The sequence below is a fragment of the Oxyura jamaicensis genome, chromosome 3 (genome assembly GCF_011077185.1).
Source record: "Oxyura jamaicensis isolate SHBP4307 breed ruddy duck chromosome 3, BPBGC_Ojam_1.0, whole genome shotgun sequence".
NCBI classification, from domain to species: Eukaryota; Metazoa; Chordata; class Aves; order Anseriformes; family Anatidae; genus Oxyura; species Oxyura jamaicensis.
The window spans coordinates 27,448,482-27,470,676 of NC_048895.1; the positions used below are offsets into that span (position 1 = coordinate 27,448,482).

Sequence of the window (22,195 nt, forward strand, 5' to 3'; positions counted from 1 at the left end):
TCTTCTAACAGCGGGACAGTGGTGATATTCAGAACACTGATTGAACAAATGTGGTCATGGTCTTCCTTAGATTTTAGTGGAAGGTTCTCTGATACTCTAGGATTTGTGAGTTAAGAGAGTGCTATATCTCTTTGCCTCTTCCCATTCAAGTGTGCGGCTTTGTTGTCCCACACCTGTACCTCAGAATGGTCTTGCAGCTCATTATCAAGAAAGAAGCATCCATTGTAACTCCAGTATGGGAGGCCAGCTTAAGGAAAGGATGAACCGACTGCTTATCCTATGCCTTTCTGTAAACTTCAAAGATGTACAATGAAGTTGTAGACAAGCTGGTGAAAGCCTCTTTTTTCTTCATCCTACTCCTGAATGTAAGCTTTGTAACCTAGACTTTGCAAATACCAGGAGAGCTCCTTCAGATTCTAAATCAAACTCTTTTGGGAGTTATTTCCTGTATCTTGAGCAATTAGCAATCAGTATATTGAAGTGTCCAAACAGTTTAGAGCTTGCAGCTTTAGGTTAACTCTGACTGGCCACACCTAATCACCGTTGTGTTGAAAATGATCTCCCACAACTGGGGATCTGGCAGGACAGAAAAATGAGATTTATTTATTTATTTTTATTTTTCTGTGAAAAGTAATAAAAAAGAACTAAACAGCAGGAATGGGAGAAATATGTTTTGAATGTGAAGAGTAGGAGCATATTGTGTGGCTGTATGGTTCATTATTGAAGACCGATCCTAATGTGGGAAGTTTAAAAAAAAAAAAAAGAAAAGAAAATCTGGGACTGTAAAGGCACTGCTAGATGTAGTTCTGTAAGACAATGGCCTAATTAGGGACAAAATACCCAAGAGGAGAATAATCTCAGACTCTCAGACTTGGAAATCAAAAAATCAAACTCAGTTCTTGTCAAGTAAAAAAGCACAGGGCCTTGAGCTTACTTTTGTTGGAATATCCAATAAATAACTTAGATGTAACACTGACCTCTGACAACATCAGTGCAATTGGTCCTCTTTCTTAAGTTGCCCTCCTCGCAACAGTAGTTGGTAATATTCTTCATTCCTATCAACCTTTTTGCTGTCAGTCAATTAATACTCAGCTGTGAAAGCTGGCACTTTGTATACTATGTGTTTGGATTATTTTCCACTCTTGCAGATTGCAGTAAATCTTAGTGTTCCATTCTCTTCATATCATCTATGGTGACCAGCAGTGTGTACATTGAGAAATCAGGACATAAACATGAGAAACACGGAACTGCTTTCCCCAGTACGATTTGTTTTCTCTCTCTCTCTCTCTCTCCCTTCCTTCCTTATTCCCTTCCTTATTTCTTTCCTTCCTTTTCATAAGGATGTCATGGTGCTGAATAAAAATTGTGGGTTGTATCCTTCTAATTCCACTCTGTTTTGTAAGAATGAGGTTCAGAACTATTTACTGGCAACCATCTAAAACATGACCTGGTGGATAACTTGCTGCTGACAGCTTTGGATTGAAACACTGTTTATTTCCAATTTGCACACATTCAAGTGTGGTGGAGTGATGCACAGTTCATATATTTAACATGGTACCATAAAACATTGCATGTTCAGTTGAATTGCAGGAGCTGTTGCTGCTCAGTTTTCTAAGCACAACACTTACTACCAGGAACAGGCAGCCAAGAGTAGTCAGAGGCACCAGCAGCTGGTCAGTTAGTAGAGAAGGAAAGCTGGGACTTCATGTGTGGTTCTTCCTACACTTGCATCATTGCCTGTGTGTTGTTACAACTCCTTGTGTTTTGATAGGGAACTTGCAGTTTTATATTTGTATTTCTACAGTCAAAATCCAAATTACAGTGAGATTCCTGGGTGATTTAAACAGCTGCAATCCCAATTTAATTAAATTGCACAAGGTTACACCAACTGAAGATCACTATTCTAAAACTGTGCTGTAATGTTTTGGAAAAACTGCCAGCATTTCCTTTATGGATTTGACTGGAATTTTCAATGCAATCCTTAACTTCCAAGATGAGTCACTTTACAGATACGGGAGTAAATACCTAAATATCAGAACTTACTCTTCTCCTTTGAAACTTCAGTCTTTACTTAAACGAATGCCTTTGAGTACTACAACGCCACTCTATATCTCCACTGCTCAGTGTGTTCACAGGGCCATCACAAGCAGTTTTCACTTCGTACTTGTGACAAGACTCTATAATCTGTCTGTGACTGAATTTATGTTGTGGCTATTCCTGTTTTCTCACATGTGTCAGCTTCTTGCCTGAGCTGATCCCTTTGCCTTCTTTAATTTTTGACCTTTTCTTTATGCTGCCCTTCTGCCTGGAATAATTCTCTTTTAAATGTCCAACAGGCAGTCCACAGTTCCACTTTTAAAATATTCATTGAAAACTGTCCTCTTCAGGGAAGTATTCCATCTTTACTCAAATACCACAATAATATAAAGACATTCCTTAAATCTCATTCCTGAGGCAATTTAGGAAAAGCTCTGCCTTAGCTTCACCCAATTTTCATTTGAAATGTGCTTATTTGCCTATAAATCCTGTTCTGCCCCTTAAAGAAGAAAGATGAAAGAGAAATTTGGAAATGCAGACAAAAAACCCTCAAAGCAGAAATAGTGGAGTCAGTAGGATCTGCCCTTGGTGTCCTCGCTGGGATTCTTTTCCATCTGATGTATTCAAAGTTGGTATCATTCTGTCACTGGCTCTCCGTGTGACCATGAAAATGTTGCTTCATCTTGAGTTTCTTAGGTGCTTTTCTTGTGAAGGTGAAGTTCTCTAAAATGCTACAAAAACTGAGAATGAAGAGTCTCTGAGTCATTCATGTCTGCATTACCCTACGTGGAATAGAATAAAATAGAATAGAGTAGGTCAGCTGGAAGGGACCTTCAAAGATCATCTAGTCCAAACTGACTGGGTTTTGCTGTGAAAGGAGCACAGCCTTACTCTTCCCTAATTTATTGCCTTTCTGATTAGTGCTTTGCTGCTTCCCCTCATTGCTTGTGTGGAGTGAATGCATACTGTTATGATGTTGTAACATGTACTTTTTAACATGCCACATTGTGAGTCAAACCAATGTTGCAAACTCATAGTGCTGTAGTGGCCCAGAAAAGTATTTCAGGACATGCCAGTACCCTTCCAGCCTGGCTTGCTGCCTGAAACACCCATACAGCTGTGGTCCCCTTTGGGGAGAAAGAATTTTCCTTTTAGTCTGGAGTGAACATAGATGTTCAATTCAGACCGAAAGAGGCTGATTTCACTTGCTGGTGAAAATATTAACTGGGCTGCTTTGGATAGAACACTATTGTTTTTCTTCCTTAATGCTACTAGAAATTGTAAAGCTTAAGGTGAAGGAGTAAAGGAAGCTTGATATTGTTGGTCGAAAAGGTGGAGATTAGGAACATTCCTTCCAGAGCCCCATTGCCTGGTTTGCATTAAGCACCATCAGTACAGAGCATGTTCTGTAGAGAGAAATCTGATCAATTTGGAAATGTAGTAGAGGAACTAAAAAGGAACAAATTAAAACCCTGTATTCCCACATGAGTTGCTTCTGCCCCTCAGGGCTCATCCAAAGCCTTTTGAGGTTTGCTGCAGATTGAATGAAATCTTACTGGATGTCAGTGATGAGGAATAATGGGATTAAGTGAGGAAAGTTTTGCTTAAATAGTAGGAAAAACCTTTACAACCATAAGATCAATTAGGCCGCAGAACTGGCTGCCAAGAGGTGTGGTGAAATCTTTTTCACAGGAAATGTTCAAGTGAAGACTTGAACCTCAGCCATTTGCAAAGGGTTAGAGATACTGGAATTCGGCCATAGTGTGGGCGTAAATCTGATCTTTAGGAATTGCCTGACCTCGTAGTGTTTCTTTCTAGAGCTGAACAACGACATGAGGATGCACTGTTCTTCAATGAGTGTACTGCAAGCTAGAGCTTCTGTTGCTCTTGCTCTTTGGCTTACCCCCTTGCCCCTGCGTTCTGCTCCTACTTCAGCCTTCTGAAATAGGAGATAGAAAGCTTTAGCTAACATCCTTCAGCCTCTCGATGCTGTCATGCAAGTTGTTGCATAGATTTAAGTCTTTAAGAATATATGGTAGGAATGAGGCCTATGAAGAAAATCAGCAAAACATTCCTTTGTTTTGATGCTTTTATAGTAATGGCTGTTTAAATTATTCCAAGACATGTATGCTTTGTATTTTGGTGTCAAATCTGACAGTAACAGAGCTAAATACTCTCATTTATTTCACTTCTGTTTATTTTGCAAGTTGAAGAGTAAAACTGGGGATGTGGGGGGGAGTTAAAGATTGCTTAATTAGTCTCCTATTGCCATTGTCAGAGATGGACTGGATTGACCATCAGTCTGACTCAGTAGGCCATTTCTTGCATTTTTATGTAAGACTCACTGCCACTTCTAACAAGCTTGGGGAAGGATTGCTGTTTGGTCATTACATGACTATTGGGAAACCATGGACATGGTGGAAGCTTAAATTCCAGGAGAATGAACATACACAGGTGCCATTTGTCCAATTTAGAATATACAGGAAAAAGGAGTTTATGAAATCAAGAGAGCTTGATAGTGAAGTCAAACAAACTGTGCTCAGATATAAGAACAGCTGTTGGTAGCATTGTAGGATAGATCAAAATATTTTTACACAAAAACAAGCAAAGGGTTCACATGAAGCCAGGAAGGCTTTCTTTCCCCAGGGGATGTCCAGGAGGATATCCCCCCTGCTTCTTGAGACATATTTCCATGGTGATGTCCATTTTCTACAGGAAGCAAGATAGACCTATGAAACTGATGACTAGCATGGGAAAGATGTTGCTATGAATGAACACTTTCAGTAGCCAGGGACAGAAGACTAACTAAAGGAAAATGAACTTCTTTACTCAGCATCATAGCTTCAAGATGTTATATATATTTAGATGCATCTGATGAGCTAAACACTAAGAAGTTATTTTTGTCTTCATTCTCCCTTTGTGGCCAGAACTTCTTGGGAAGAGTAAAAAGAATTCCATCTTTTCTAGTGCATCAGCAAAACAAACATCAGTGTGGCGTATTTATTATTAATGCTGGAATGAGATCCATACAATTGAATTGACAGAACTCAAATGGAATTTGTTACTCTTCCAGTAAGGAAAAACATCCTTAGAATTATGAACTGATCAGAGAAGATCCTGAAGATTCACAGTCATCAGCACAAGGCTATAAGTAGAGTTGCTTCTGTGGCTAATCAGTTCTTACGTGTAACCTCTTCAGTAAATATTCAGTTGGAATTAACCCTAAATCAACTGCATAGAGCAGAGGCTACCAACATTATTTCCCTAGTCTTTTGCGTTTTTCTCCTCTCTTCTGTCTCTTGGTGTTCACAAGATTATGGTGACCTACCTATATGTATGCAGCGGTATTTCTGTGCTAAATATCCCCTGAGTGCTAAATATCCCTGCTATTTGGTTAACAGGGAGACATAACAGGGAAATATGAGTTTAACTGCACTTCCACTTGAGCTCTGTAATTCACCTTTAAGCTGCAATAAGTGTGGACCTGGGGATATTCCTGTTATTTGAAAATCCTTAAAAGGAGCTTACCAAGAGGCAGGTAATTGTCTATTTCATGTGAAATGGTTGTAAGTGAAGGAACAAAGAGAAATCTTCCAAGAAACCTTCCAAATAGGTTTTATTCCTATAGACAAATAAAAAAAATAGCGTTTCTTTAGATTTTTTTTCTGTGTCTACACAAGTGCAGTCTATCCTCCTGAAATCCAAGAAAACAGTGAAAATTACTCAAGTGACATAAGTAGAAAGGGTCTCTGAATCTGATGATATTTTTCTGCATGTATAAACTCCCCATCATATTCCCCATACAGAGTTAACTGATGAGAACAGATATCATTCTGTTGCTTTCTTAGATCATGTTGGCAGGAACTGTAAAGGGCATCTGCTTTTTCTCAAATAGCTTGTATAAAAAAAAACTCTTTTTTTTTTTTTTTATTAGGATCATGTGGGCATTTTATTCCTATCACTATTCTTCTTTAGTTATTGTGGCATGGCCAAGACTGCTAACAATCTTGCCTGAAAAAAAAAGTTATTTATTTAAGCAAGTGTATAGCAAATCAGAAGATGACTGTTTGCAGATCCCATGAGCAGTACGCAAAATGGTCTAAGTAATTAGATTGTATCATCTAACCTAGTCTATTGTTCTGTTTCAGACATTGTTGAATGAGCTAGACCGAAGCATGGGGCGATATCGAGATGAAGTAAATCTCAAAACAGCTATCATGTCCTTTATCAATGCTGTTCTGAATGCTGGGGCTGGTGAGGTGAGTCAGTGCCCTAGAAATTCCTAGAAATCTCAAATGTCATGCTTGAATTAATTTACCTTGGAAAAGGCTAGCAGATTATGTCACAAATCTTGTGTTCCTGAATAGATATAGTTTGTGTAAAATAATGCTTAATTGTTAAGTTCAGTCTTACAATGTCTTCATATTATTTCATTCCCCCGTCTCTTCTAATTCTTCTAATATAACATACATCACTGAAATGATTGTGGTTTTGGGTTTTGTTATTTTTTTTTTAAGAACTGCAAAGCATTTACCTTCTTCATATCAGCCATTTAGAAACCATCTTGGTTTACCTTCTGAAATGTTTTGAAATGTTAATATGTTTTGACTCAAAGCCAAACTCAAAACATCTTAATTTAAAAATGTCAAAGGCTTTCAGAAAAGTCAGTTTGTTGTTTTTCATTCATTAACAGCACTTTCTTTTGTGTCTGGAGAATAGTTTAAGCTGATTTTGTTTCACTAGAAGTGTTACTTTCACTTCTTTTTTTTTTTTTTTTTTTTTTTTTCCTGGCTAAACCACAGTAGAAAACAAGCTTGTACCACAGTAGACAAGCTTGTATGAGCTTTCTGGGAGTATATTTGGCTCTATCTGCAACAGCCCTGTGAAGTCCTATTGAGTGGGTGTCATTTAGCAGAGTATATGGTGAACTTATGACAAATATCTATAAAAACTATGAAGATGAACTGCAGTTCTGTTCATCCGTAAACAGAAGGTAGATCTCTAATTGACTAGCAAGGCAAGCACTCATAACTTTTGTTCTTTTTAGAACATGAAATGTGCTATCCTTGTTACTGGCCTTGCAGAACTCATTGTAGATACAGAAGGACAGTATTTTTAACAGAAACGGAGGCAAAGACGCTAATTTTTTTTGAGTTACTTTACTAGAATCCTGTAATCATCCTGTGTATTTGATGTCAGGATAGAGGACATTAAAAAAAGGAAGTATTATGGATTTAAGTAATTTTTTTGTGTGTGTGATTAAAAGATTCTGGAACCGTGTAACTTATTTTCCCTCACTTTATAAGGACAATTTGGAGTTTCGATTACACCTACGGTATGAATTTCTAATGCTGGGAATTCAGCCTGTTATTGACAAGCTAAGAGGACATGAGAATGCAACACTTGACAGGTAAGACATTTTCTGAGAACCCTCATTTATTAGCAGAAAGAAACATTGATCTCCTATATTTGGGTTTCAGATTTAAGCACAAAGTTGTCTTTGTCTCTACCTATAAATGTCTCCCTTTAAAGACAAAAAGATTTGTCCTTAAAATTAAAATCAGCAGATGAAGTAGGAAACACACATACTAAACTGGAAGTGGCTATGACAAGGATCTCATGAACTCTTTTTCTTCTAAGCTGAGGATGACAACCAGAATGAAAAAAAAAATGTAATTCTTTTCTTGTACAGCAAAAGTGGAACAAAAGTCTGTCCTGGTAGGAGAGAGATAAATCAGTTCATTGGTTTCATTGAGACTGAGTATGTGTGGACATCGTGCAGGTTCTGGGTTTCCAAGATTTTTCTTTAACCTCACTTGTTTTCATGATCTCTCTTGTAACACAATCCCCCAAACAGTAGCAATGGCACAACTGTAAGAGAAAAAGAAGCTGTGGTGGGTAAAGGGGTAGAGATGCCAAGCAGGCAAAAGAGGAGAACAGGTAGCTATTTTAAATGTCTTTGCTACTGCACAAAATTTAACGTTGAATGGCACCTTCAAATTACTGTGCTATAGATAAATGTTTTCTTCACTGAAACTCCACTTTACTGGCGACCCAGGTTAAGGTCACTAGCAGTTGCATATTTTGCCACAGTAATTGAAGCTGCTAATGACCTTGCATTTAAATCTTTGTTGTATGCTGAAATAATCCTAGAGCAGGCAATCTGAGCAATTTGACTGAGACACCTCAAGAAGCAAAAAGACCCAATGAACTATTCAGGAGCCTAGTAAAATCTATTTGCTTAATAAAATGAAACGTTTTAAAGTGTAAAGGCAGGCAGCCACGGAAGTCTGTCTTCTCCTGTGACCACGTGAATCTCTGTGGAGAGGGACAGACCTGCTATCAGGTCATACTTGATGATAAGTATGCTGCTGTCCCTTACTGTCTGCTACTCCAAGCCCCTTCTTACAGAACAGGGCTGGTCTGCAGGTATCTATGACTTTCTAGGTAGTAATGTCAAGTTTGCCAAAGTATATGGTGAAAAAATACTAATCAGGCCTACGTCTGCAGCTTTCAAGGGACCATTTTCTCAAATAACCACTTTAGGAGTTGCTATAGGGTGATGGAGCTATGTTTAGGGTCATATAATGCTTCTGGGATTCTGTATGAGCACGAGGTTAGCACCAACTGCCTGTTACGAAGAGGGACTTTGCATATTTGAGCAGGGGGAGGCTTGCATCTTTGTATTAATGCTACAGGGAAAGATTGCATACAGTCTTGTGCCTGTGTTTGCTGAAAAGATGGAAAAGTAATGTTGCTTTTGGTCTACAACATTATAAGCAAGAAAAGAATCTGTTCTGTATGACTCCCTGTTTTTTTGGCTAGCAGCCAGGACGTACAGAAAGAGCTTAAGATCTTAGGAACTTGTGGATCTTACAAGTTGTAGTGATGAGAATGATACAGAGGTTTGAGAGTATCCCAGATGTCTAGATTATGTAGGCTGTATGACAGGTCAAGAAATGGAGGTGTGCCACAGCCTGTTTTCCACATCATCTGCTGTGCTCTGATCTCTGTGAAAGATAAGTCCATATGCCTTGGTCAACTGCATCTCTCCTCAGGTCCCCCAGATCCCACCAGAAGCATGCTGCCATGCTTCTCAGTAGGTAAATGGAAAGGTAGCTGCAAACTCTGCTGTTTATCACAGAATCATAGAATGGTTTGGGTTGGAAGGGATCTTTAACTAATCCAGTGAATGCATCTCTACTCCACCACATAAAAGAAACAACTTGTTAATGTTGCCTGACATGGTATGGACTTTTCTAGATGCAGCTAATGTTGCCTAGTTAACAAGTATGGGGTGGACTTTCTAGAATGTATTGCCAATGTAGGCATTGCATTCATCACAAGTGGAATATCCTGTTTTGATTGTATGTTTATTTGTAGCCACTTAATTCAACACAGTGACTTAGCACAAGGATTAAAGTACATTTTTACCTCAGCTGGTCATTTCTTTTGGCCTGTTACTGGCCCCCATGAGTTGCTTTGCATACATCTTCCAACACTTTATGTATGAAAGGCTTGCCAACTTCCAAGTGTTGCTTCTTCTATGGTGGCACGCTTAGTTTAAGTCTGAATTATGCCATGACCATTGGTAGTTTTTGGTTTTCTTTTTCTATTTTCTCTTAGGCACTTAGATTTCTTTGAAATGGTCAGAAATGAAGATGACCTGGAACTTGCCAAGCGGTTTGACCTGGTAAGATTTTCTGTGGTGTACCTGAACTTGCCAAAGCTGAACATCCTTTCTGTATCTTTGATGCAACTTCCCATTGTGTTCCCTGAAAGCACTGATTGACTTTGGTGCTGAGGGTGGCTGGTACTCTGGTTTTCACTATTTCTCATGTAGCAAGTAGGTGGTCTCTGATCTATGAGCAATGAAAACAATGATCACAGACAGGGCTTCTGCAGTGTCTTTGACAAAGCCTTCTTTATTTTGTTTAGCCAAAGGTTTAGGAGCAGAGGTGGTTATCAACACCGTTATGCATGTTTTCAGTCCTAATGATCAAGATACATTCTAATTTCAGACATCTCTGTTGCAGGAGTATGGGTTCTTTACAGGACTTGGGCTCATTTCTGATGCTTTTCCCAATAGATCACAGGAAACTCCTGAATACTGCCACCTCAGAGACTGTGGAGAGAATCAGTATTTTAGAATGGGTGGAGTTTGAGATGATCATAAATCAAGGACAGTTTCCACAAACTCTAGCAACAGTAAGGGGCTGTAGGGTCCAGAACAGTTGTAATTTCCTCTTTCTTTTGAATCAGTTCCTGCCAAACACTGATAAAGAACATCTAATCCTTCCCTACTTATTGTCTATTATTTATGCCAACAACTCCTTGGACCCAGAGGATCTCATAGAATCATTGGATGGTTTGGGTTGGAAGAGACCTTTAAAGATTACTTAGTCCAACTTCCTTGCAATGGGCAGCAACAAGCATCTTTCACTAGATCAGGGGGGTTGGAATTAGATGATCTTTAAGGTCTCTTCCAACCCAAACCATTCTATGAATCTGTGTTGCTTAAAGCCCTAACCAAACTGATTTTGGACACTTTGAGTGATGGGACATCTTATTTATTTATTTTGCTTGCTCCAGGACAGCTCTTGGTGTCTTGGTGGTCTATGTGACTTTCTAACCACCTTTCTAACCCTTTGCCTTGGGGATCTTTTCTGTTCTGGAGTAGGTCAATGTATATCTCAAAGACCCATGTGCAAGCTCCTCACTGAGATTATAGCTGGACGTTGCAAGAGACTGCAGAGGTCCAGTTGCTGGAAACTTGCCTATCACCATGTTGGTCTGACCTTTCACAGTTAGTCAGGCTTTCACTGTGCATGTTTTTTCTCTGACTTGTCCTTGCACTGCCTTCCCTCACTTCAGATCCACATTGATACAAAAAGTGCCTCTCAGATGTTTGAATTGATCAAGAAAAGATTGAAGCACACAGATGCCTATCCCTATTTGTTATCCATCCTCCAGCACTGCTTGCAGATGCCATGTGAGTACATCACAGTTTTCCAGAGGAAGGGGTGTTGAAGAAATGGGTGAAGTTTTGGCATGGGTGCAGGATCACAGTTACCAGGACACACACTGCTTTTGTCCTCCATTCAGAACTTGGCAGTGCCTAAGGGACTTAGTATCTTGCACTGATCCCATCCAGCAGATTTTGTCGCAGTACTTAAAGCAGCAGCTTGACTTCTTTGCACTTGCAAATAAAGCTAAGTAGCTGGAGACATTCCAGTTAGTCACTGACAGAGCTCTTAGTGACTTTAAATTAGGAGCTTTAAAAAAAGAACGAGCCCTTGTGCTTCGGATCAGAGAATTCTCAGAAACAGACACCATTTTGAATGTTAACAAAATGCAGTGAGGATTTTTTCTGGTGAAACAATACAGTACTGAAAGCTGTTCTTTCACTGGGAAATTCCGCAATAAGTCTTCGGACTGCTGTCTTGTGGCAAAATGTCAGTGGAGGGCTCCTGAACTCAAACATAAAAATAACATTGCAATTTGTTTTCAAGAGAGGTGATAGGAATCTACTTGTTAACTGTAATAAAGTAGTTCAGTCATGTAGCAGCTGCATGAAAGCATAGCAAGAACACCAAAGAACTACCTGCCTTAATCCTGTTACGTATCAGGGGCTGGTTTTGGTTACTTTCAGACATATTTGAACAGCCAAACTGAGAGGTCAACGCGAGGAAGAAGTTTGCAGTGAGTTTTTTCAGGAGGTAGTGTGGTATGTTTTCAGTCACTGATTAGGTTTAAGTACTGCCATGCACAAATTCAAGTGATTGTTTGTCCCAGTGGCCTCCTTGCTATTACCATTTAAGACAGTATTTGAGCTTTGGGTATTGACCTGGAGTGTTTGGTGGCAGAAGAGTAATCCTTCTAGGGTAGGACAGGATTGTACTGGAGCAATTTAAGATAATTTAAGGTCTAGGTTATGGGAGCTAAAGTGAATTTTGTGTTCCTCTGACTCTTTTATTTGACATCCATGGGATCAGTCCTTTTTGTTCAATTTCTGTTCTTTCTCTCCACACATTTTGATCATGTTTGTATTTTGAGTTTCACTGATCTGCAGACAACTGAATAACTGAGTATGCAGGTAGAACATCTAATTGTTTTTATAGTGCTAAGGCACAATATTACCTAGGTGCATAAAAACAAACAAACAAACAACAACAAAAAAACACTATCAAGCCCCATAAATTACTGAGTAACATCCATCATGATCATGACAGAATCACTTCTGAATGTGTCAAAAGTGCAAGCTGGAGCTAGTCTGTCAAAAGGGTTGCACAGCCTGAATGTGCAAGTCAGGCACAGAGTTGCACATGCTTGTTATGTACTGTTCTAATATGCCAAGTGTTTGTAAATAATCTGCTAGCAACAGATCAGTGTTAGGTGCTGTGTACTGTAATTTACTACATACAAGATTAATATGGGAACTGGAAGGGAAGGAATGCCAGTTTGTCAGTAGATCTGTGCACTTTGGCATGAAAATTGAAGTTCTCATGGGTTGGTCGTTTTCCATACAGATAAGAGGAATGGAGGAAATTTTCAGCAATGGCAGCTGTTGGACAGAATACTCCAACAAATTGTTCTTCAGGATGAACGAGGAGATGATCCAGATATAGCTCCGCTGGAAAACTTCAATGTCAAAAATATAATCAAAATGTAAGCTGTGGTATTATTGTTTGTTTCTCTTATAAAGGTGTAAGTATATGATAAGTATGCAGGTACTTTGGAAATAAAATACCATACCTGAAGAATTACATGTGTTAATTTACAGCTTCTTGTTGATTTGCTAGTCTTATAGCCAGTTTCCCTCTAACGATGTCTTCAACAGATGTTATTTTCTAGCAAAATCTTTGCCTTTGGTTTCTAATTTATTTTAATAGTAGAAGAGCAGAGAAAAAAAATGTTATAGTATAACAAAACTACTTAGTTTTTCCTTTTTCTTTCAAAATGTTGATGAAACCTTTCATTGATATTCCCCCCCCAAAATGTTGTCATTTCCACTTAGATCTGATTCCTCATTAATGACCACATAGTTTAGAAAGATCTGAAATGGTTCAAACAGTCCCCATCTAGCACATAAAACCTTTTACCTCTCAGTAAAGCATCTGCATGTGTTCACCCACAGACTTGGCCAAGGGTTCTACCATTATTTTTTCCCATAGGGCGCATCATTTGAGAAGTCTAGCTACATTAGCTGGCTCTCATCTCTACTTCCCTGTTCACAGTCCCTTTTTAGCCAAACATTTGGAGTCTCCATCCCATCCATCTACCTCTGCAGGTAATTCATGGCCCATTAACCTTCTGAAATATCCACTGGGTAGAGCATTCTTATAGAACATAAGCCTCATATGAAATCAAGTTCTCTTGTACTAAAAATCCTACAGTCCATCCTGTTACAGGCATGAGTCAAAATCAAAATTCATTTCTCATTACGGAAAAATACACTGGTGCTGATCTCTTTCTGTCTTTCTGGATATCAGACTCCACTGTAGAACTTGTGCCTGATCTTCCATTTCTACTTTTATAGCTGCTACTCATTTTGCATATCTAATCAATCCCCAGCATGCCCTGCATATTTTCTGTCAGTAATAGGAAATAGCTGTGCCAGTATGAGATACGAGCATTGCCTTGTTACTGATATATTACCCAACAGATAAGCATCCTCCCTCAAGAAAGAAAAAGATAGGAAAAAAAAAAAAAAAAAAAAAGAAGGCAATCCAGCCTTGTATTAATGATAGGATAATTTGTATCCCATGGGAGGATGATTTTAGCTATGACTTTTGCCTTTCAAAATAAGTATCCTTGGCACCTTGATGGTGTTACCTGAAGACAGGAAAATGCCAGGATTTTTTTCCCCAGACATTCCTTTATTCCTCTTTGGGACTTCATGCTACAAGATATCACCTTTTTAATATAAGCTGTTAATTACAATAAGGATCAGGATCTGAATCCAGACTGACCCCTGGTATGATCCTGATTAAACATGTAATTTACCAGGTTGTCTTTTGCTGAGCACTTCACACAATGGCCACTTGCCTTTCAGGCTGGATAGCTCAGAACAAATTTAAATGCTCCAATTTCATCTTTCAGGCTGGTGAACGAAAATGAAGTCAAGCAGTGGAGGGATCAGGCAGAGAAGTTTCGGAAAGGTAAGTGTCTCCTTTGTGTTTGGGGATGCAAGAGAGAAAGAACATGACTCAGTCACAGAGCAGCAGGCAGCAGAGCTAGGCACAATTGGCTGTCCAGGTTTTCCTTCATGGACTAAACCTGCTTTGTCCCTTCCAGTGTATTTTGTCTTATGATGATCAGTTTATCTGCTTCATAGGATGGTTCTTCCCTCAGTCCTCAATTGAAGTGATTTTACAATCAAGGTGAAACTTGGGCATTGCTCTATTGATCACTGAAGATTACCATCAGAAAAGTCAGACTTCATTTTCTTTTCTCTGCTTTCATTATATATCCCCAGATGAACTGACGGAGTTGTCAACTTTATTTCAGTGTAACCTCCATCTCTTTGGGAACAGTTCATGAGCTTTATTTCATTATCCCCACTTGCCTGTTCTTCCTAGATCATGCCGAGCTGATGAGCAGGCTAGAGAAGAAGGAGCGGGAATGTGAGACAAAGACCCAGGAGAAAGATGAAATGATGAAGACACTGAACAAAATGAAGGATAAGCTGCAGAAGGAATCCTTGGAGTTGCGCCAGACCCGGGACCAGATGAATGACCTGGTAGCTCAACTTAATGAGTTCTCGGTAAGAGACTGGGATTCTTCCCAACCTTGTTTAAAGCCTGCTAACGAGTGAATGATGAACAAAAGTACATTATGAGTGAAACTCTTCCTATGCTCTGTACAGAAAGAGTTTGTCTAGCCAGCTACAAAGATGAAAGCTTAGGAGCTGTTTAGCTTTCAGTAGAGACCAAAATCCCTCAGCTGGTAGTTTGGAATGGGTAATACATGAATGGCCTGCTCCATTCCTTCTTCTCAGCCACCCTCTTTGTAGAAGCTGCAGAGGCAAATGTGTCCTCCTCTAGGCACTATTTTTACTGCTGCGGTGGCCCTGATTAGGGGAATATTTTGGTGGAATAGAGAGAAATCTCCCAGATATGAAAGTAAATTTAGTGATGAAAGAGGATTCCTGTTGTGCTTCAGGGGTGTCTGTGCCACCCCGGGGCTCTGCAGAAGTTACATTTGCATCTGCTTCTTCCTGCCCGTTCCTCCTTCCATCCCAGTAGTGTGCCTGAGCTTCAACTTCCAGGACACAGGCCTGAGGTTAAACATTGCAAAAAGCAGATTCATTCCCTCCTCCCTCTCCCACTTTGTGTTGGTGGGGCCTAATGACAGGTATTCAGTATTTCAAACCCAAGGTTTAAAACCCAGGAGTTCAAAAGTTCATAAGATTGAACTTTTCTTTTTTTTCATACATAAGGAGAAAATAATACATTTTGGCTTCTTTTACTAGCTTTCTGTTTTTCTGAGCCATTTATGGTTCCCTTTTTCAAGCTCTTCTCCACAACTTCAAGGGCTTGAAACTTTCCCTTAAATGAAAGCTGAGATTCCTCCCTTTATTGCATGGCTTTGAGTGCAGGAGGCTTTAAAGAAAACATCAAATATTTTGAGACTCGTAATAAAATCACATCAGCTGGCAACATGGAGTTATTGTGCCTTTTAAACCGTTTGCTTTCTTTTTCTGTGTGTTTTTTTTCCAGCACGGGGGCAGTATTTCCTTCCCACCCCCACCACCTCCTCCTCCAGGTGGCCCACTGGCTTTGTCGTCTTCTCTCATGTCTGAGAATTTGCCCCCGCTGCCACCTCCTCTGCCCTTCTCCAGCTGTCCCCCTCCTCCTGCTCCACCACCTCCTCCAGGAGGACCTCCTCCCCCACCAGGAGCACCACCCTTCTTCAGCATGGGGGTGCCACCCCCTTCAACAACCACCTTCAGCAGTGGCACCAGCCTGAAGAAGAAATCTATCCCGCAGCCTTCACACCCACTGAAATCCTTCAACTGGGCTAAGCTGAGTGAGGTAAGAAGCTGCAGTACTCTCAGCAATTAATTAACTTTCCAAGTGTGAATCAGTGTTGATTAATGCCATGAATTGCAAGGTGACAGAAGCCAGTGATATTGTGGCTTTCCTTAGGCTGAGTCAGTAGGAGTCAGTAACTGTCTTGAGGGAGCCTCTGCAGTTCTCCAGCGGCAGCACAGCACATCGCCTGTCATGACCAAGGTGCCGGTTAGATTGAGCTGCAGGTGGCATACCGGTGGTTCAGCACAGCTGCAGTGGGACTAAATATTGTAAGCAAGAGCTGGACATCTCCAGGGCTGGTATGCCAGAGCTGCCCTCACTTGCACATCAGGGAAAAGGATGGTCAGAGCCAGTGCAGGCAAAACTCAATGAAGACCAGCTTCCAAACTAGCCTCCTCTACCTCGACAGGAGCAGTCTCCAAGGAGAGAAAGGTGGCCTGTTTCTCCTCACCGTTCACTCGTGGCCATGAGGCTAGCTGCCCTTCTCCTTGCATGGTTACAACTTTGCCACTTGGGAATAAAACTCTGCAGTGGAAATAAAAACAGAGGAATTGGATTCCTGCTGTTGCACTCATTTTCTGCTATCTTGGTTGCCTTTACCTCCCTTCCATTTCTCTCCCTGATTTTTTTTTTCCTTTTCTCCCCTTCTCTTTAGGTCTTAATTTTTTTAACTGATTTACAAAGAAAAAAAAGTGTCTGTATTGAGTTTGGATGGCTGCCTAGAAACCCAGGTTCTCTTTTAGACTGAAACTCACCCAGGGCCCAACTCAGGCATTTGGAATGAGTGTCCAGGGACCTCTGGAATGCCACAAGAATTCTCTCTCCCCCTCTCTCCTTTTCTTTAAAATAAAGTGAAGTGAAATATTTGCTGCACCGTCTGTGCTTGTCTGTCAAGGCCACGTGGGGGGTGTGGGAGAGAATGTAAAGACAGGGATTTATTTTCCTTTGCAGAACATGGGACTTAGTGCTCTGAAAAAAAAAAAAAAGAAATAATAACTAATATATGTGTATATATATATGAATATATATGAAAAAGGGAGAGCCACAGGTGTTTCTGTTTAGTGTACAGTAACTGTAGGCTTATCCTGCCCTCCAGTTAGGAGTGAAGGCAGCTGTACTAATAAAATTGAAGACCTGGGTGGTGAGGTAGGTAAAACGTGGTATTTTGAAGAAGGCAGAATAGATGTAAAAATGGACATAAGAGGGAGGAGTTTTCATTTTGGGGTGTTTGTGTTAGCATTTTGACCTAGTAAGGTCCATGCAAAACTGCAGAGGTGGAGCTGAGGAGCCATGTTTGTCTTGTTCTTTGGGATGCCCTTTGTTATGGAATTAAGTAATTCCACTGGAGAAGGTGCTGAATTTTGGCCACCTTCCTCAGTTATCCTGGATTCCCTGCTTCAGTACAAGGCACTCGTTTTCTGTTCACGTGGATATGAACCTTCTGGATACAAAGTCATGGGTAGGTCAGATAGCCTCATCTTGCATTTCTTTACTATTGCAGCACTTCCACAGTGTTCTTCTGAACTGCCAAAGTAGCCATAAAGTAACAAAGACTCAGAACCAGCATACTGGCGGGGGGCAGCATATCTCCAGTTCTTGAGCGTGGGGAAACCGAGGCCTGGAAGTGTGCATAGTATTATGTTATAATATTGTTATAATATTATATAATAATATAATAATATATTGGTTCATGGTAGTGCTTAACTTCCAGTTCACATGAATGCAAGTTTTCCGCACAAAAAACAGTTTGAGAAAAAATACATCTGATACCACATTTATCTTTATCTTTAAAAGCTGGTCCAGTTAGCAGAGTTCAAGGGTATGCTTGCACCATGCAACACAGCAGGGTGCAGTGACCCAGTGCTGGAAACAGAGCTGCACATGAGCTTAGGGCTGTAGCCATGTCGAATATGTTATTCAGCTCTTTGCATCCCATTGAGCCCACCCTTCTCAAAGTGGTTTGTGCAGGATCTCTGTGCTAAGCTGTGTAGTAAATGTAAAGATGATGCCCTGACTGAGGTAGTCCACATGGGTTTGACCCCCTTTCTCTCCATGGAGTGAAAGAAAGTTGGCAGAGCCCAAGAGGAATGTGAATAGGGCTGACCATGAGGGATTTGTCCATGGTATACTTTCTTAGTAGAGGAATCAAGGCTGTTCTCTGGGGCAATTCATATGACTTTTTTTTTTTTTTTTTTTTTTTTTTTTTTTTCCCTCCCAGCACCAGTACTGGCTTAGAAAGAACAGGACTGATCTGCTGGGCATTACAGGAATGGTCAAATATATTCTAACTCTCAGCAGTTGACAATAACAGATTGTCCACAGTTCCCATGGGTACAATTAGAAAGAGCTTGATTGGAAAGCATTCATTCTTCAAACAAGGAAACTCCAAAAACACACTAATTTCTTCTGGGAATTACCCATTTTGTGCTAGCTTTGATATGACCTGATGGTCACTGGCAAAGCCATTTAGATGCATACGTGGGCTGAATTCTGGTTAAGCCCTTCCACACCATAGCTTCATTCACACAGCACTGTAGCATTGTCTGTGAATTCCATTCATTCAGCACTAGAGTAGTGCTGGTGCCAAGGATCTCTGTTTTTCAAGAAAAAGATACTGCAATGTAACTACTGTAATGCCCTGAAAAGATTCCTTTCTTTGTTTCTAAACAGAAAGTGGAGTTTGCTCTCCCACCCCAGATTTTACACAGATTTACACAGAGTGGCTTCAAGCACTCTGGAAATATGGATTCATATAATTAACTTTTTAATAAATATAAACATATTCATTTGAAGTTCTCAGAGTAAACCAAGTCAACTGTCAACTGTGGTGCTTGTTATCTCATGGTTAGAGAAGAAACATCCCATTATGAGACAGGCTGGTAATGACTCCAGCAAGTGGTCCAGACCTGGGTGAAATTGTGCATGTAATGTTATTGATTATTCTGATTTCTGGAACTTTCTTCCTGAAAACAGCCTGAGGATCACAGCAGACAATGATACAGGATTGCTGCCGGAGATTCAAACTTAACGGAAAGATTCCTACAAGATCTCTGTGTGAAGCTACTCGTAATAGCCTTGGTGGTGCCCAGTCCTACACTGAGATAAAACAGCTGTTTCAGTTAACAAAGATGCCAGAAATACGATTTTTGTGCACAGTGGATTATTCTTCCACTGAGAAAAGGATCTGATACCAAGAAAGAAAGTTTAGAATCTTAGCATGGTTTGGATTGGAAGGAACCTTAGAGAAGGCACCAGTTCCAACCCCCCTGCCATGGGCAGGGATGCCACCCTGGGCGACCTGAATCAGGTTGCCCAGTGCCCCATCCAAACTGGCATTGAACACCCTTTTTCAGATACATAATGGAATTATGAATTGAAATTCTAAGTCTTTACACTTTTTGATGGTTAAAATTTACAAACATTTGGGGATTATCTGGTCCAGTACTTGCAGAACACTCATAGTTTCTATGGTTTCTCTGGCCCTGCAGGACAAATGAAAGGCTGACCCAAAGTATTGTTAGCTTTCACTTTTCTGTGAGGTTGTTGAGGCATGATGGATTTTGATGGCTTGCTGCAGAGTATCATTATTAGTTCTTCAGGGTAAATAAAATCATCCATCAGATGTAGCATAGGATAGCTTGATATGATTTCTAGCTCTAAGAAGCACTCCTGTTCTCTAATCTTCGTTGTTTTGTCCACAAGTTGGGCTTCATTCCAAAGGTGGAATAACAATTTTAGCAGCTCCAGTGAGCTAATTATTGAATGCAATTTACCAAAATTTCAGCTTGATGGAGCAAATGTCTTGTAAATAATTGTGCTGAAAATAAGGTATTTCCTTAATTAGTATGTACTACCATTTTGATTGATCTCTGGGAAATGTAGTTCAGAGGGTTTGTTTCTTAAAATGGGCCAAGGCTTTGCAAAGGAGAGAAACCACAGATCTTGGTAGACTTGCTGAATGAATGAATGCATAAATAAATAAATAAATAAATATGGGGGAATGAAGCAATGAAGTTTTCAATGCCAGAACTTAGGATAGAAATAGAAAGGACAACTCCATTGCAAGCAAAGGTTGTGTATACCTATGCCTGCCTAAGTTTTTATTTGACTGGACTAGTTAGCTTGGTTTTTAAGCAAAGTTGGGTTCCTGGGATCAAAGTTCTGTTTGTGCACACCACTGCAATGAGTGCTGCTTTGGAGTTTGTCTTCATGCTTCATGTAGCACCCAAACCAGCTTATATGGGATCAGATTCAACCCGGGTCTTAAAATGAATATGAATGAAACAGGAATCACTTTAACTTCCTTGGTTCCTCTTTTCTGGAAGATACAGATAAGAACCACTCTCTGCGATCCCTCTGTGAGTCTCAGAACTGCCTGTTCGGGCACCTCTGCAATCCAGTAAGACCAGCCCATTCTGTAGTGCTTTCATCAGTCTTGTCATTCATGGGGAAACTTCACTCCCATGAGGGCTTTCCAGCCTGACAGGTAGATGGGCAAGACTCTCATGAGTAGCTGTCGCTTGAGTCACATCCAAGCACAGCATGCAGCTCCCGGTGCCTGCCAAACACAACGTCTAGCTCTTGGCATCCCCAGGGTTCTGTCCCAATGACAACTCTATGGACCCTTCCTGAAGAAGGTCCAGACCCTTTAAAGGTTGGAGGGGTGCTTAGGGATATGGTTTAGTGGGTGATACTGGTGGTAGGGGGATGGTTGGACCAGATGATCTTGGAGGTCTTTTCCAACCTTAATGATTCTATGGTTCTATGAATTCCTGACCACTGGCTCCCCTCAAGATATATTTTTTCCATCTCAGTGTTTGATGGGACAATATGAAACAGGGAGGAACTCAGAGAAACATTCCCAAGTTCAAATACATCCCTCAGGATTTATAATGCAAGGTTTATGAAGCCAGCCTGGAAACTGAATGAGATTGAACACCCTGCCTGCATGCTTCTGGCTAAGATTAGCAGTAGAAGCCAACATTGGGATAAAACAAAAATTAACTTTGTCTCATATTTCTTTAGCTGAGATGAGCTTCCCAAACTTGTTTGTTGTGTTGTAGTCACAGAGTCATATTTTTGCTGTTATGGAAAGGAGAACCACACTGATTGCAAGGGTTGATACAAAGATACCGGTGAACCTATTGAGGGGTACATGCTGCTCCCATCTACCATACACTCTCACTGCAAACAGCACAACAGCAATTTCAGCCAGACAGCCCTCCCTCCCCTCGGGCACTCACAGGCTGCCTCTGGAGGGAGGGTGTTGGTTTTCCTCCACAGTGTCTGCCCCGCCAGGAATTTCCTCCAGAACACTTCACACTTTTATTTCCCCCTCATTTCATTCTCTCATCAGGTGTTTTTCCTTGCTCCTTGAGCCTTGTGGCTTAGCACATTTCCCTCATTCCTTTGATGACTGTGAATGGGAAGTAGAGCCTGTTCCTAATTAGTTCTGATAATGAAGTGTTAATGCACTTTGCTGCGGAGGTGCAAGTCAGGTACTTCAGAGCTGGAGCCTGTGTGAGGGTTTCATTGCCATTGCTTGCTGTTCCTGGCTTTCTCTCCATCGGTGTTCTGCTGTTTTTTCATCTCCTGAGGTTTGCTCAGGTCTCTTTACAATCCTTTCTGTCCTTTCTCTTTTTCTTTTAATCAACACCTTCCTTATTTTTCCAGCTAATAAAGTATACATTAAATGTACACTTTATTAACTAAATGAACTGAAAGACAGTGTGGTCAGGTGTGAAGAGCCCTGAATGGGTGTGAATGAACCCTCTTCTGAATGGGTACCTGCCCAAAGCTTATCCCACTCCACATGCACCTTAACAGTCACCAGGAAGGAGAAAGTAGTTCAATCATTGTGTCCTTTTTGCTGGCAAGGACATCTGTCCCGAGAATATTAACAGGAGACCCCAGATCTTCTCTTAGCTTAGTGTGACGGCTGATTGTGGCAGGGGGGTTGGAACTAGATGAACTTTAAGGTCCCTTGCAACCCAAACCATTCTATAGTTCTGTGATTTTATGATTATAAGAGCCTGTATTATAAAAGCCTATTTGGTCCAGGGCTGGTGAAGAGCAAAACTGGAGGATGAGTCTGTGCTTTTGAATATTTCCAATTAGTGTGG

General features: G+C 40.5%; 1 protein-coding gene across 9 annotated transcripts in view; it reads left to right on the forward strand.

Annotated features, from left to right (window-relative positions):
- The window catches only part of DAAM2 (dishevelled associated activator of morphogenesis 2), a 199,286-nt gene that overhangs the window by 134,166 nt on the left and 42,925 nt on the right, over positions 1–22,195 (forward strand). For all 9 annotated transcript variants that reach the window (XM_035323266.1, XM_035323270.1, XM_035323267.1 and 6 more), the window contains 8 exons: positions 6,186–6,296; positions 7,344–7,447; positions 9,664–9,730; positions 10,912–11,029; positions 12,567–12,705; positions 14,140–14,198; positions 14,619–14,803; positions 15,759–16,073. In XM_035323266.1, coding sequence (XP_035179157.1) covers positions 6,186–6,296; positions 7,344–7,447; positions 9,664–9,730; positions 10,912–11,029; positions 12,567–12,705; positions 14,140–14,198; positions 14,619–14,803; positions 15,759–16,073 — 1,098 coding nt within the window. The remainder of the gene's footprint in view (positions 1–6,185; positions 6,297–7,343; positions 7,448–9,663; positions 9,731–10,911; positions 11,030–12,566; positions 12,706–14,139; positions 14,199–14,618; positions 14,804–15,758; positions 16,074–22,195) is intronic.